This window comes from Aquarana catesbeiana, linkage group LG01 (genome assembly GCF_042186555.1).
Source record: "Aquarana catesbeiana isolate 2022-GZ linkage group LG01, ASM4218655v1, whole genome shotgun sequence".
NCBI classification, from domain to species: domain Eukaryota; kingdom Metazoa; phylum Chordata; class Amphibia; order Anura; family Ranidae; genus Aquarana; species Aquarana catesbeiana.
In genome coordinates this window covers 562,070,696-562,083,213 of record NC_133324.1, presented here as the reverse complement: position 1 = coordinate 562,083,213, position 12,518 = coordinate 562,070,696, and the positions used below count along the sequence as shown (strand labels likewise).

Here is a 12,518-nt window from a genome sequence, read left to right as displayed (position 1 = left end):
CAAGGAAGTCAGTGGGGGAAAGATACTGCTATCCCCTAAGAAAAAGCCTAAGTCTCCTACTCCTACTGTTACTACTTTTGCTGAGCAAAAGGGACCCTGTCTCTCTCCCCATGCATCAACCTCAAAACCTAGGCCTACATTTCCTTTTGCCACAAGCCATGGACTTCAAGTCCACCAAGCCTGCTCAGAAGGCCTTCCTCACAATGAGAGGGCATAAATAGGGAAATATCTGTGTTTCTGTAAGCCTGGATCTGAGGAATCAAGGACCTTTGGGTTCAATCTGTAAGAAAGCAGATTTAATGACTGTCTTGCACCATCCTCAGGCACAAGGAGTTGTACAAACTCTTTCAACAGAGCAGTTTCATGGTTTCTCTTCAAACCTATTCACAGTCCCAAAATAAAATAGGGACATCTGCCTTTTACTGGACTTAAAATCTCTAAACAGATTTCTTCTTGTACTATAATTCCTGATGGAGTCAACAAGATCTGTTTCTCTCCAACAAGGAGACTATCTACCATCAGTAAACCTACAAGATTCCGATCTACACCTCCCAGTCTTCTCACATCAATGCTTTGTGTTTTGCTGTGGGAGATCAATACTGTCTGTTTTTAGCGCTACCATTTGGGCTCTCCTCTGCACCGTTAGTTTTTGCACTACTACTGGCTCTTTTGAAGACCCAGAGTATGCATGTTACATTTATTTCAAACATTTAGCTGGATAATCAACTTTTCAAAGTATGCTCTTCAGCCCTCACACTGTCTGAAGTACCTGGTCTAATCTTGTTCCCAGCTCAGTCCAGAAACTTAATTCATTAGGCGAAAGTTTCTCTAAGGTCCTCCGGAGGACCTTTGTTAAAAACGACACCCCTCGGTTTGCTTCTGAATGAGTCATCTGGGCTTGACGATGGCCTCCTTTTGAGGCAGTTCCCTTTTCCCAGTTACACTCCAGACCTTTTCAGTCCAACATATGTGAAACAAGAAAGCTCATCCCAACATGGTGGTTCTCCAATCCAGCCCTGAAATTGGCAAAGTAGTCTCTTCACATGGCTGGGAAGATGGTGCCAACAGATGCTAGCCTCAAGGGCTAGGGCAAAATTTACAGCTTCCTGACTGTTTAGGGGACCTATTGCCCACAAGAGTTGAAACGTCCCATTAAAATTTTGGAGCTCAGTGGCATCAGATTAATACTACAATACTGGACCTCCATTCTTCAAAGTCTACCGCCGCTCGATGGATAAGAACACTAATTTGCCAGAGCTTACACACTAAATGACAAATCTCCTCCTGCACTTTTACACACTCATGCCACCTGGTTGGGTGCTTCCTGGGTTTACACGCACTAGGCCACTTTATTATAGCTTTGTAAGGCTGCCACCCGGTCCTCTGTTCATACCTTAATACATTTTTTGCAAGGTGGAAGGCCAGTCCTCTTGAATGTAGCTTTTGGCCGCAAGGTTCTTGCAGAAGCACACTGAAGTTGACTATGTTGATCTTTGTTCTTGTTGGCACAGTTCTGTTTGCCTAGTTGTTGCCCACACTTCTAATCCATTGCCGGTAGACGTCCTAGGATCAATGAATACTCAGTCTTTGTCCTGTGCTGTACAATTAAGAGACGAGGCATTTTAAAACGGAGTTCCACCCTTTTTTAGTTTATTATGTCAGCAGCTACACAAAGTGTAGCTGCTGACTTTTAATAAGCAGACATCTGTACCATGGTCCACGATCCTCTCCCCCTCCTCTCTGCGGCGACATCATAGCAACTGTGGGCACCCAGCCGTGACAGCTTATGGCTTCACGGCCGGGCACGCACTGTGCATGCATGAGTGGCGCTGCGCTCTATTGGCCAGGCAATCTTCTGGGACCTGTGACAGACGTGTTCCAGAAGATCGCTGGCAGGGAGGTGCTGCCTAGGGCGAGAGGAGTCGCCTAGGAGGCCAAGAAGAGAAAGGAGGAAGTGGGACAGGAAGTCCCACTAAAAAGAAGGTACACACTCCCCCCCCCCCCCCCCCACACCCCCCCTCCAAAAAAATTACATGCTAGTTGTGGCATGTCAGGGGGCGAGAAGTGCTGAAAGCGGATGTTCCACTTTTGGGTGGAACTCCGCTTTAACTTTTTCCGTACAGTGCAGGACACTGGGTACCCTCCCTTCCATACTTTGATTACTCTGCATTACTTGCTACACAACTGTGCACTCACGGAATTGGGTAGGGTTATAGGTGAGGCACCCAGGGGGTGTGTCCTTGAAAGCCTACAAGTGTCCAGTTACTTGAAGGTATGAGCCTATAACCCAGGTTGTATGAATACTTTGCTTGTGTCCTGTACGTACGCAAAGATGGAATTGTTACACCACCCCTCTCGGATTCAAAAACCAGGTATTAGACTATTGCTGCCATGGAAGATTCATCGAAAAGATTACCAGTGAGATTAATTGTAGATTTTCTTTTGTTTTAGGTGTGAGGTGGTTAAGGAGAGCAGCTTTATGTTATCAAGTCCTGGTAATTTGAATGGTATTCAGTTAAGTCCTCGAGAATCGCATCCTACTGATGGAGGCCAAGCAACCGTTGAGAGGGGAGCTGACAAGGTGGGTGACTTCATGGCAAGAACTTTTAGTTTACTCTATCAAGAATCCAAATATGGCTTGTATGCACCTTCATTTCCTTGTGGAACATCTAAAACACAATCTGCTTGCCTTTTTTTTTTTTTTTTTTTCGCTGGACCAAATTGAACAATGCATTTATAGGTTTTTGTTTTTTTTTTTTCGTTTTTTCCTCTGGATTCTGTATATTGAAGTTTTCTTTTTTTTTTTTTTTTTTTTTTTTGTAACATTGACCTTCGGCAAACGTATTTATTCTTTGAGCCTCAACATGCCTCTAATAAGCATTTATCTTATTCAGGCAGGATACTTCTGTGTACACATGCGGTCAGGGTTTCTCTGCTACTTTTTTATTATTAGTGTATTAATCAGGATTTATATAGCCCCAGCTTTTTAGAAAATAAAGGGAGACAGTCCAGTTATAATACAATTCAAGAGGATTTAAAGGGCCATTACAATTTAAAAAATGGGGTCAAGCATTGGAGAAGTCCTGGTAGGCGAGCTTGGGCGGAAGTTACATAGTAGGTGAGGTCGAAAAAAGACACATGTTCAACCTATGTGTGATTATATGTCAGTATTACCTTGTATATCCCTGTATGTTGAACAGAAAATTCAAAGTGTGGCGCTATTTGTTAAGTGTATGCAAAAAGACTAAGCATAAAGTGACATCAAAACATTACAATGTGAACCAAAAGAATGCATCAAAACATTATAATGTGAACCAAAAGAATGCCACGTGAGCACATGTGACAGTGACTGGTAAGTAAAAATGATAGTATATATATGTGTTCAATTTAAATAAACATCAAAAACAATTTCAAATATATTATATATTTTATATTTGAAATTGTTTTTGATGTTTTTTTAAATTGAACACATATATATACTATCATTTTTGCTTACCAGTCACTGTCACATGTGCTCACGTGGCATTCTTTTGGTTCACATTATAATGTTTTGATGCATTCTTTTGGTTCACATTGTAATGTTTTGATGTCACTTTATGCTTAGTCTTTTTGCATACACTTAACAAATAGCGCCACACTTTGAATTTTCTGTTGTTATTTTTGTCCCTGAGTCTACGGGTGTGTTGGCTGCTTTTTTAGTTTGCTTTTAGCGCAGAGCTGTACCATACTTTAAAAATATCCCTGTATGTTGTTGTCGTTCAGGTGCTTATCTAATAGTTTTTTGAAACTATCGATGCTCCCCGCTGAGACCACCGCCTGTGGAAGGGAATTCCACATCCTTGCCGCTCTTACAGTAAAGAACCCTCTACATAGTTTAAGGTTAAACCTCTCTTCTTCTAGTTTTAATGAGTGGCCATGAGTCTTGTTAAACTCCCTCCTGTGAAAAAATTTTATCCCTATTATGGGGTCACCAGTATGGTATTTGTAAATTGAAATCATATCCCTTCTCAAGTGTCTCTTCTTCAGAGAGAATAAGTTCAGTGCTCGCAACCTTTCCTCGTAACTAATATCCTCCAGAACCTTTATTAGCTTTGTTGCCCTTCTTTGTACTCGCTCCATTTCGAGTACATCCTTCCTGAGGACTGGTGCCCAGAGCTGGACAGCATACTCTAGGTGCGGCCGGACCAGAGTCTTGTAGAGCGGGATAATTATCGTTTTATCTCTGGAGTTGATCCGCTTTTTAATACATGCCAATATTCTGTTTGCTTTGTTAGCAGCAGCTTGGCATTGCATGCTATTGCTGAGCCGATCATCTACTAGGAGACCCCCAGGTCCTTTTCCATCCTAGTGATGAGGGAGCTAAAGTTTAGGAGGTCTTGGGAGCAGCGAAGTGGTCAGTTTGAGATGAGGTTGGTAATATAGCTCAAGACATTATTGGGTGGCTTTGTATGATAGTTTTTTGAACTATATTAACTGGGCAAGCAGAAGCCAGTGGAGTGATTGGCATAGATGGGTGACAGTCACTGAATGGTGGTTAAGGTTGATGAGTCTGGTAGCAGCATTCATGATCGACAGAAGGGGGATAGGCTATGTAAAGGTAGGCTAACGAGGAGAGAGAGAGTTACAGTAGTCAAGACAAGATAACAAGGGAGTGAATTACTAATTTTTTGGTGTCCTTGACTAAGAAGGAACATATTTTGGAGATGTTATGGATTAGGTTAAGGCAGCAAGATTGAACACTAATTGGATGTGGGGCAAAGGGAAAGGTCAGAACCCGAGTTTACACCTAGCACCCTGGCATAACTGGAGGAACTGATAGTTTTGCCATTGGTTTCAATGGAGAAGTTAGGGGAGGAGAGAAAATATAAGCTCCGTTTTAGAAAGATTCATTTTGCAAAAGTAATGTAACATCCATACCGATGTGTTGGTAAATTGGTGATGTGATAGACTGGGGGGTGAGCAGAGCAGTAGAGAGATTTGAGCGACGACATCACAGAGAGCCTCCCACAGCTTCGAATACTATCAGCTGACCCAGGGTGGTGGTGTAGATAGCGAATGGAAGGAATCTGAGGACAGAGCCTTGGGTGAATCCTTCAGAAAAAGGAAAGGAGGAGGTAGAGCTGTAGGTGATACTGAAGGTGCAGTGAGGTATGGCTTTAATTTGAGCTTTAGTTGCTTAAAGTGGAGTTCCACCCAAAAATGGAACTTCCACTTTTTGGACCCCCCCCCCCTCCAGTGTCATATTTGGCACCTTTCAGGGGGGAGGAGGGAGCAGGTATTTGCTCCCACTTCCTGGCATATATCACTGCGGTGACCTACGCCACTTCCAGCGCCTACTCTGTCCTCCCCCGCTGTCTTCTGGGAGACACACAGGTCCCAGAACACAGCAGGGACCAGTGAGGATGCGCAGCGTGACTTGAGCATGCGCAGTAGGGAACCAGGAAGTGAAGCCACACGGCTTCACTTCCTGATTCCCTTACTGAGGATGGCGGCGGCAGCAGCCGAGAGCCGACGGACAGATCGTCTTTGGCTGCCGACATCGCAGGCTCCCTGGACAGGTAAGTGTCTATATATTAAAAGTCAGCAGCTGCAGTATTTGTAGCTTCTGGCTTTTTAATAATTTTTTATTTTTTTTTCTGCGGACCTCCTTTAGTCAGGATTAATGGTGTCCTCAATGCTGAGAAATACAGGCAGATACTTATCCATCATGCCATACTATTAGGGAGGCGTGTGTTTGGACCCAAATTTATGCCCAGATCCTCCTCTTCTCGGGTCTCTGGCTGGTGCTCCTGTCCCCTCCCTTCTGTCGAATGCCCACACAGCAAGCAGCTTGCTATGGGGGCACCCGAGCTGAGCCGCAGCTCTGTCCATTCAGTCACGGAGCCGCGGTTCGGCCCTGCCCCTTCTCTCTCCTGATTGGGAGAGTCCCGGACGGCCGAGGCACTCGTGCACATCGATGGATTGAGTTGGTGCTCAGGTAAGCATTGGGGGGGGGGGGCGGGCGGGCTGAGGTGGGGCTACTGCACACTGAAGGTTTTTTATCATACCGCACAGAATACATAAGATAAAGCCACCTGCCTTTAGAATCACTTTAGCCATGTTTCCACGTAGGCGGTATAGCTTCTTGGCCGTAATTCTGCCATGCAGAGAACTTCTGGCCAGACTTCTCCGGACTGTATATAGGTGTATCTGGGGTCCCACTGGTTTCTGCCATTTCTGTGCTGATGGCACTGCTGGACTTCTTCCTATGTCAAAGGGAAGTAAGCATATTATATCTTCTCCTGCATTATTTCCTTGGCCATCTAGGGTCCTCAGTGTTGCCTGTTTCTTTGTGTTTCTTCAAAAGAACTTGAACAGCACATCTTGAAACCCCAGTCTGCTTTTGGAATCTTTGCCTGGGAGAGACCTTGCTGATGCAGTATAACTACATTTTTGCTGTGCTCAGTCTTGCCAGTTTTTTTTTTTACAGGTGAAGTACGTCAGCAGCTCCAGCCCCCCGCCTCCTCCCTCCCCTTCTGCTGGGCCAGTGACAGTGCAGCGTGCTTCGCGCATGCGCAGTAGGGTTCCTTGAAGCCGAAAGGCTACACTGGTGGGTTCCCTTGCCAGCAATGGCGGCGGCAGCATCCCACCATCGCTCGACTCCAGGACAGGCAAGTGTCCTAATGTTAAAAGTCAGCAGTTACAGTATGTGTAGCTGCTGACTTTTAATTTTGAAAGGGACGGGTGGAACTTTACGAGCAGCAATTATCGCTGTGTCTTGTTTTGTCTTAGAGGTTAGTATTCACAGATATCAGTCTGTCAGTTACAAGGAGTAATGAATAGGGGGAAGGTTTTTTAACATATGAAAGTTGGTTGGTTGGAGTAATTTTCATTGTGCTCCCAGAATTAAGGAGAACCTAAAGTAAGTCAAATGTCTGTATGGCAATAAAGTATGTGCAAGCACTATGCTTTAGGATGATCAATTCGAAAATAAGGTCGTGTTTAATTTTCAAATTTTCTTTAATGTTGTTTTTTTTATTTATTTTTTTTAAAGTATAACTTGTGCCTTCTGGATGCTTTTCTTTCAGCTTTCAAGAGACCGTAGCCCTTCTAATCCTGAAACGATCACCAGTTTGCCTATAAGTATCCCGCTGAGCACAGTCCAACCCAACAAATTGCCAGTCAGTATCCCTCTGGCTAGTGTTGTCCTGCCAAGCCGAGTAGAAAAGGTATGTTGGTAATCATGCAATGACATTTGCTGGCTGTTTTACGCTGTTGATTATAGTTTTCAGTTCATTAACTTTGACCCGTAGTGTAAAGATAATCCCCAGTTTCAAATATGTAAATATTTGCTTTCATTTGGAAAAAGTTGCGTTGCTGCCAAATGGTTACATTGGTACCCTTTGCTAAAAGCCCAATATGGTTTCTCCATTGACTGATGCAGGAATTCACAAACGATCAGGCTGTAATTCTGCCTACAGAAGTTTAGGACACTGGCAAACAGAAAAACCTGTATAACCCCTCCTCTACCCAGCATACCTCCAGGTATTTACTTGTGTACTAGGAGATTGGACGACTTTTTCAGATCTGCCAGAGTCTAATTTTGCTAGCCTTCTTTCTTTGTGGAATTTTTCCCTTGATTTTAATGAAGATTTTTGTATAGCTGGTATTTTATTTACCTGTTGATGCCAATCAAGTTTCCTTGCTACACTGCTGCTTGACTCTACAGCAGCTATCCAGTTCATTAGCTCCTTATCTTTAGAGACTATAGCTGAACCCTGGAATTGCTTGGAATGTGACCTTTGAGCACTGGGCTCTCCATTGTGCTGTTTTCCAGACCTTGGTGTACTGTGTGTGTGTTTATAGAGATCGCTGTCCAGAGCCATGGCACGGCCCCAGGCGTGACCTAACCTCTGAAGACTCGCTTAGTATGGCTGAGACACTAGAAGAGCTACCTTTCTAATTTTATGATTTTGGTACCTTTCCAAATTTCCAACAACCGGTTTTACTACAGTGTAGGGGGATGAGGCAAAGAGATGGGAGTTCTGATATCGGTGGGTCGAGTGCTGCATGAGCTTTGTGCTCTTTACTGCCATTCAGCTTAGAGAAGTCGTCATTCAGTGCTACTACTAAAGCACCATGTGGGTCTCTGGTCTGTGCCCATTGCCTACCTACAGTTGCTTGTATTACTATAATAATTATATTACCTCCAGTAATCCAAAACCCTCATTAGCACGAGCAGCTGGGGTTTGTGAGCATTGAAGCCTCACTTGGAAAGTATTTTCTAGGACATGTTGTTTTTTCCTCCAGTCTGGTCTAAACCAACATCTGGCTTTGAGCACCATCAGTGGATAAATCTCATCCTTGGCTGTTCTGTTTCAGAGACCTCTGACCTCTAATTCGCTAGTTAGGACCTTTGTTCTGGGCACAGCTCACATCTCTCCACCTAGGTGATCATGTGTACTCTTTAGGACCATAGTCTGGTTCTCTTTACTATACAGAAGCTGCACTTTGAACCTATTCATATTCACTTGTCTGACCTTACACATGAGATGGCCTTCCTTCCGTATCTGCAAGTAAAGTCTGAATTAGTGGCCACATCCTGTAAGGAGCCCTTCTTGTTGCATAGGGACAAAGTGTTCTTGAAGCCAAAAGCTTCCTTCAAAGGTAGTCTAATGTCTTAATGAGGATTTTGTCTTCCTTTATGTCCTGCTCCAAAGCATTCTAAGGAAATCTCCATGCAATGTCCTAGATGTAGTGCATGCAGATTTTAGCAGCAAGTCAAAAATCTTTTCCTGTTCCTTTTTCCCAAAAAAGAAAACGTTTTTTTATTATCGGACAATAGAAATTACAAACATTGTCAAAGAGCATTTCACATAAGGCACAACGACAGTAAATATACAGAAGACCACCAGTAAAGCTGATATTGTATATACAGGAGATAAACCTTACATGTCTCTCTCTATCAACAGCACCATACCTGACCACTTTTACTCTTAAGGTCTGATATATACACCCCCCCCCCCCCCCCCATCCCCCTTTTTTTTTATCCCAACCCTGTGAAAAAGCGATAAAGCAGCAGGCTTCATCTGTATGTAAAAGGAAACAAAACACAATCTTTGGACAAACGTACACTAAGACAATAAAACCCAAGCCCCCAATCCCAGCAATGTGTTGTACCATACCCCCAGGAAGAACCTTATGAATTTAAATTATCTGCCTCTCCCGCCAGGGTATCATTAAAGTCTACCCAGTGAAACCACACTTTCCTAAACTTCTTGGGGGAACCCCGTGCCTCATATGTCAGAGCGGAATGTCAGCATTAACTAATTTCTTCCACATCCCCAGCTTCAGGTTCTCAGTATATATCCACCTCCTTGCTATGATCTTACGGACACCAAAGAAAAGGAGTCTAAGGAACCGTTTTGTAGCCACTCCATTTCCTCCTCTTCAATAATTTCCAAAAGACACCGCAAAGGCGAGCATATATTAGGGAGACCAAATTTATCAGCTATAAACTCGTCACTATAGACCACAAAGACCTTATCTTGGAACAATCCTATGCAAGGATGAGCTCGGCGTGTTCGCATGCTACACGTGCCGAGCCCGCCAGGAAGTCGGCACGGAGCAGCGCTAATCACAGGCAGTGAGACATTTCCAAATCTCTGCAGCCGCACATCAGGAAATATCTCACTGTTTGTGATTAGCGCTGGAGCTCATTCTTAATCCCATGCCACATGTAAGAGTTCCCTCAGCCCTTTGACACTTATGACAAGTTGCAGAATCTCTTATGCATACGAACTAGACATACAGGAGTATAGTACATCTGATGAAAGAACCATAACTGAATCATTCTGTCTGTGGAGGAGATAACAGCCATCGTGTCCTAGCTTGTGCTATCAACTTGGCATCCCAGGGTCCCAAAGCCATATAATACCTGGGAATCCTCTTGCCTGGGTCAGGATCTAATAAAGTAGCTTCCCTTTTTCTATTTCTAATAGTTATGATCAGATGACGAAAAATATCTACTTACTAAACCATTTTACGTTCTCTTTGATGAAGCCAGTCTTGAATAATAATTTTTTATTTTATTTTTTTTTTTTTAAACCAGCCCAGCAGCAAATGCATGTGGTTTAATGTATTAAACGTTTGTCATTTGAGCTTCTTGTATGATCCCTGTTCTTTGTTTTTAGAGAAACAGTCCCAGTCCAGGTTGCAATAGCAGAGATAGCTCTAGCATGGAGAATCAATATGGTGCTACTTCTAACAGCTTCAATTATGGTGCTCTCTCAAAGCCACTGGCTACCTCAGGTAAGTTTCACCCTTGTTCATAATATAAAATGTTAAAGTTTAAAACCTTTTTACAGCCATTTATGACTTACTAATTGTGACATAGGTGTGTGTGTGTGTGTGTGTTTACTGTTTGTGTCTTGCCTACCACTATAAAAGTAGCCACCCATTACTGTACAATCTCTACATTTTCTTTTACATTTATCAACAATTGTGTAGTTCTAGGTCCTATCTTAAATAGTCCATTCAGTGTATATCTAATTGGGTTGACTCTTCCATTTTGGTAAATCGTAAGATTGTAACGTGTGAGACTAATGACTTTTTTCACTTGTTTTTTATTGTATCATTCCGATTTGCCAACAACTATGTTACGCCTCATATATTTTCAGTCTGGTTGGTTATCACACTATATAGTTTATGGTAAATTTTAAATAAGATTGCACATTCATATTGTAATGTGTATTGCTTTTAAAAAAAAATATCACTAGCTGTTTTGCATATGTTCTTTTCTCCAACCCTAAATTTTCAGAAAATATTTGATAAAATGGATTGAATAGATTCAGCCAGTTTACCACCATTCCAGCCTTTTATTAAAAATGTAACTCATAAATTGTGTGTAGTAGATTAGGTATAGTTTGAAATTGCAGTGTTTTAAAGTCAATTTAGTTACAGTACAGTTAGATTATTAAATGAAGATATGACACCCGCGCTACAAACTAACCAAATGTACATGAAATTAAAAAAAATCAGTTAAAACAAAAATAAAAAAACCCACAAAACCAGAGCGGTTCACACTAATATCATAACTAATAATATCACAATACTAAAAAATTAAAAGGAGAAATAGTGAAAGGCTCTAGTTATCGCCACAACATTTGTGCGTAAATATTGACATGCGTTAACATATATACCATGCGTTATTGACAATCACATTTAGCATAATAAATCCGATAGGAAAACCTTAGTGTCCTTTGTGAATACTTAAAAGCAGTCCACAATTAAAAGCCAATGTATCCATGTTCCAGTTTGTTAATCTTCACTATGAAAACTGTATCCAGAACTAGTGCTCTACAAGCACCACCGTGCCATTCAAGATGTACTCTCGCTTCAAGAGATGGAACTCGCTATTTATGCAAATAAGAGGTCTAATGCGCTTAAAGCTGAGTTCCACCCAAAAGTGGAACTCCCGCTGATCTGATTCCTCCCCCCCCCCCCCCCCTCCGGTGCCTTAATTGGCACCTTTTAGGGGGGAGGGGGTGTAGATACTTGTGTAATACAGGTATTTACACCCACTCCCTGGAATAAGGGATGATGAGGTCACTCCGCTCCACCAACCTGAAGTGTTGGTGTCCCTCTGTGCTTTCTCAAAGGTGTCTTGCTTTTTATTAATGGCCACTTTTGTAAGTGCAATTAGTAGGGGTTGAATGCTATCTGTACAGTCGTGCATGCTGCATAACTAAAAACAATAGGGATGCAACTTGACAATTGACATGTATTTTAGCATTAGCAAAATGTATGCTTTTTTATCTCTATTCTACCTGGAATTCAGGCTGTAAAAAGCTTCTAGGTTAGCATAATGATTTTGTTTAAGACTTTTTTTTTTTTTTTTTTGGTAACGTTAAAAATTAAATTAGTAGGCACTGTTTTGTGCACTGACGCAGCTATTAAAGTAGTAAAGAATTGGCTTTAATACATACCGTATTTATCGGCGTATAACACGCGCCGGCGTATAACACGCACCCCAAGTTTAGGAGAGAATTTTAAGGAAAAAAACTTTTAGGAGGCAAGTTTAAGGAAAAGAAACTTACATTAAAATGCCCATCAATGCAGCCTCATCAGTGTTCATCTGCAGCCTTGTTAGTGTCATTGCAGCCTTTTCAGTGTCAGTGCAGCCTTGTCAGTGCAGCTTTGCCCCAGTGCAGCCTTGTCAGTGCAGCCTTGCCCCAGTGCAGCCTTGTCAGTGCAGCCTTGTCATCAATGCAGCCTTGTCCCCAGTGCAGCCTTGTCAATGCAGCCTTGTCCCCAGTGCAGCCTTGTCAATGCAGCCTTGTCCCCAGTGCAGCTTTGTCAATGCAGCCTTGTCCCCAGTGCAGCCTTGTCCCCAGTGCAGTGTACATGCCTCCTGCCACCGCCGCCGCCGCCATACACATGGTAGTAGTTTTAAATATGGCGCCGCGGAGTTCGGAGGGACTCGGCGCCAGCGGAAGTGAACGAACGCCGCCGAGATACACATAGCCGAGGGTTCTCGG

At 42.8% G+C, this 12,518-nt stretch overlaps 1 protein-coding gene across 3 annotated transcripts in view; it reads left to right on the top strand.

Annotated features, from left to right (window-relative positions):
- The window catches only part of DOT1L (DOT1 like histone lysine methyltransferase), a 226,472-nt gene that overhangs the window by 195,042 nt on the left and 18,912 nt on the right, over positions 1-12,518 (top strand). For all 3 annotated transcript variants that reach the window (XM_073596474.1, XM_073596483.1, XM_073596466.1), the window contains 3 exons: positions 2,452-2,581; positions 7,068-7,208; positions 10,173-10,290. In XM_073596474.1, the coding sequence (XP_073452575.1) occupies positions 2,452-2,581; positions 7,068-7,208; positions 10,173-10,290 (389 nt within the window). The remainder of the gene's footprint in view (positions 1-2,451; positions 2,582-7,067; positions 7,209-10,172; positions 10,291-12,518) is intronic.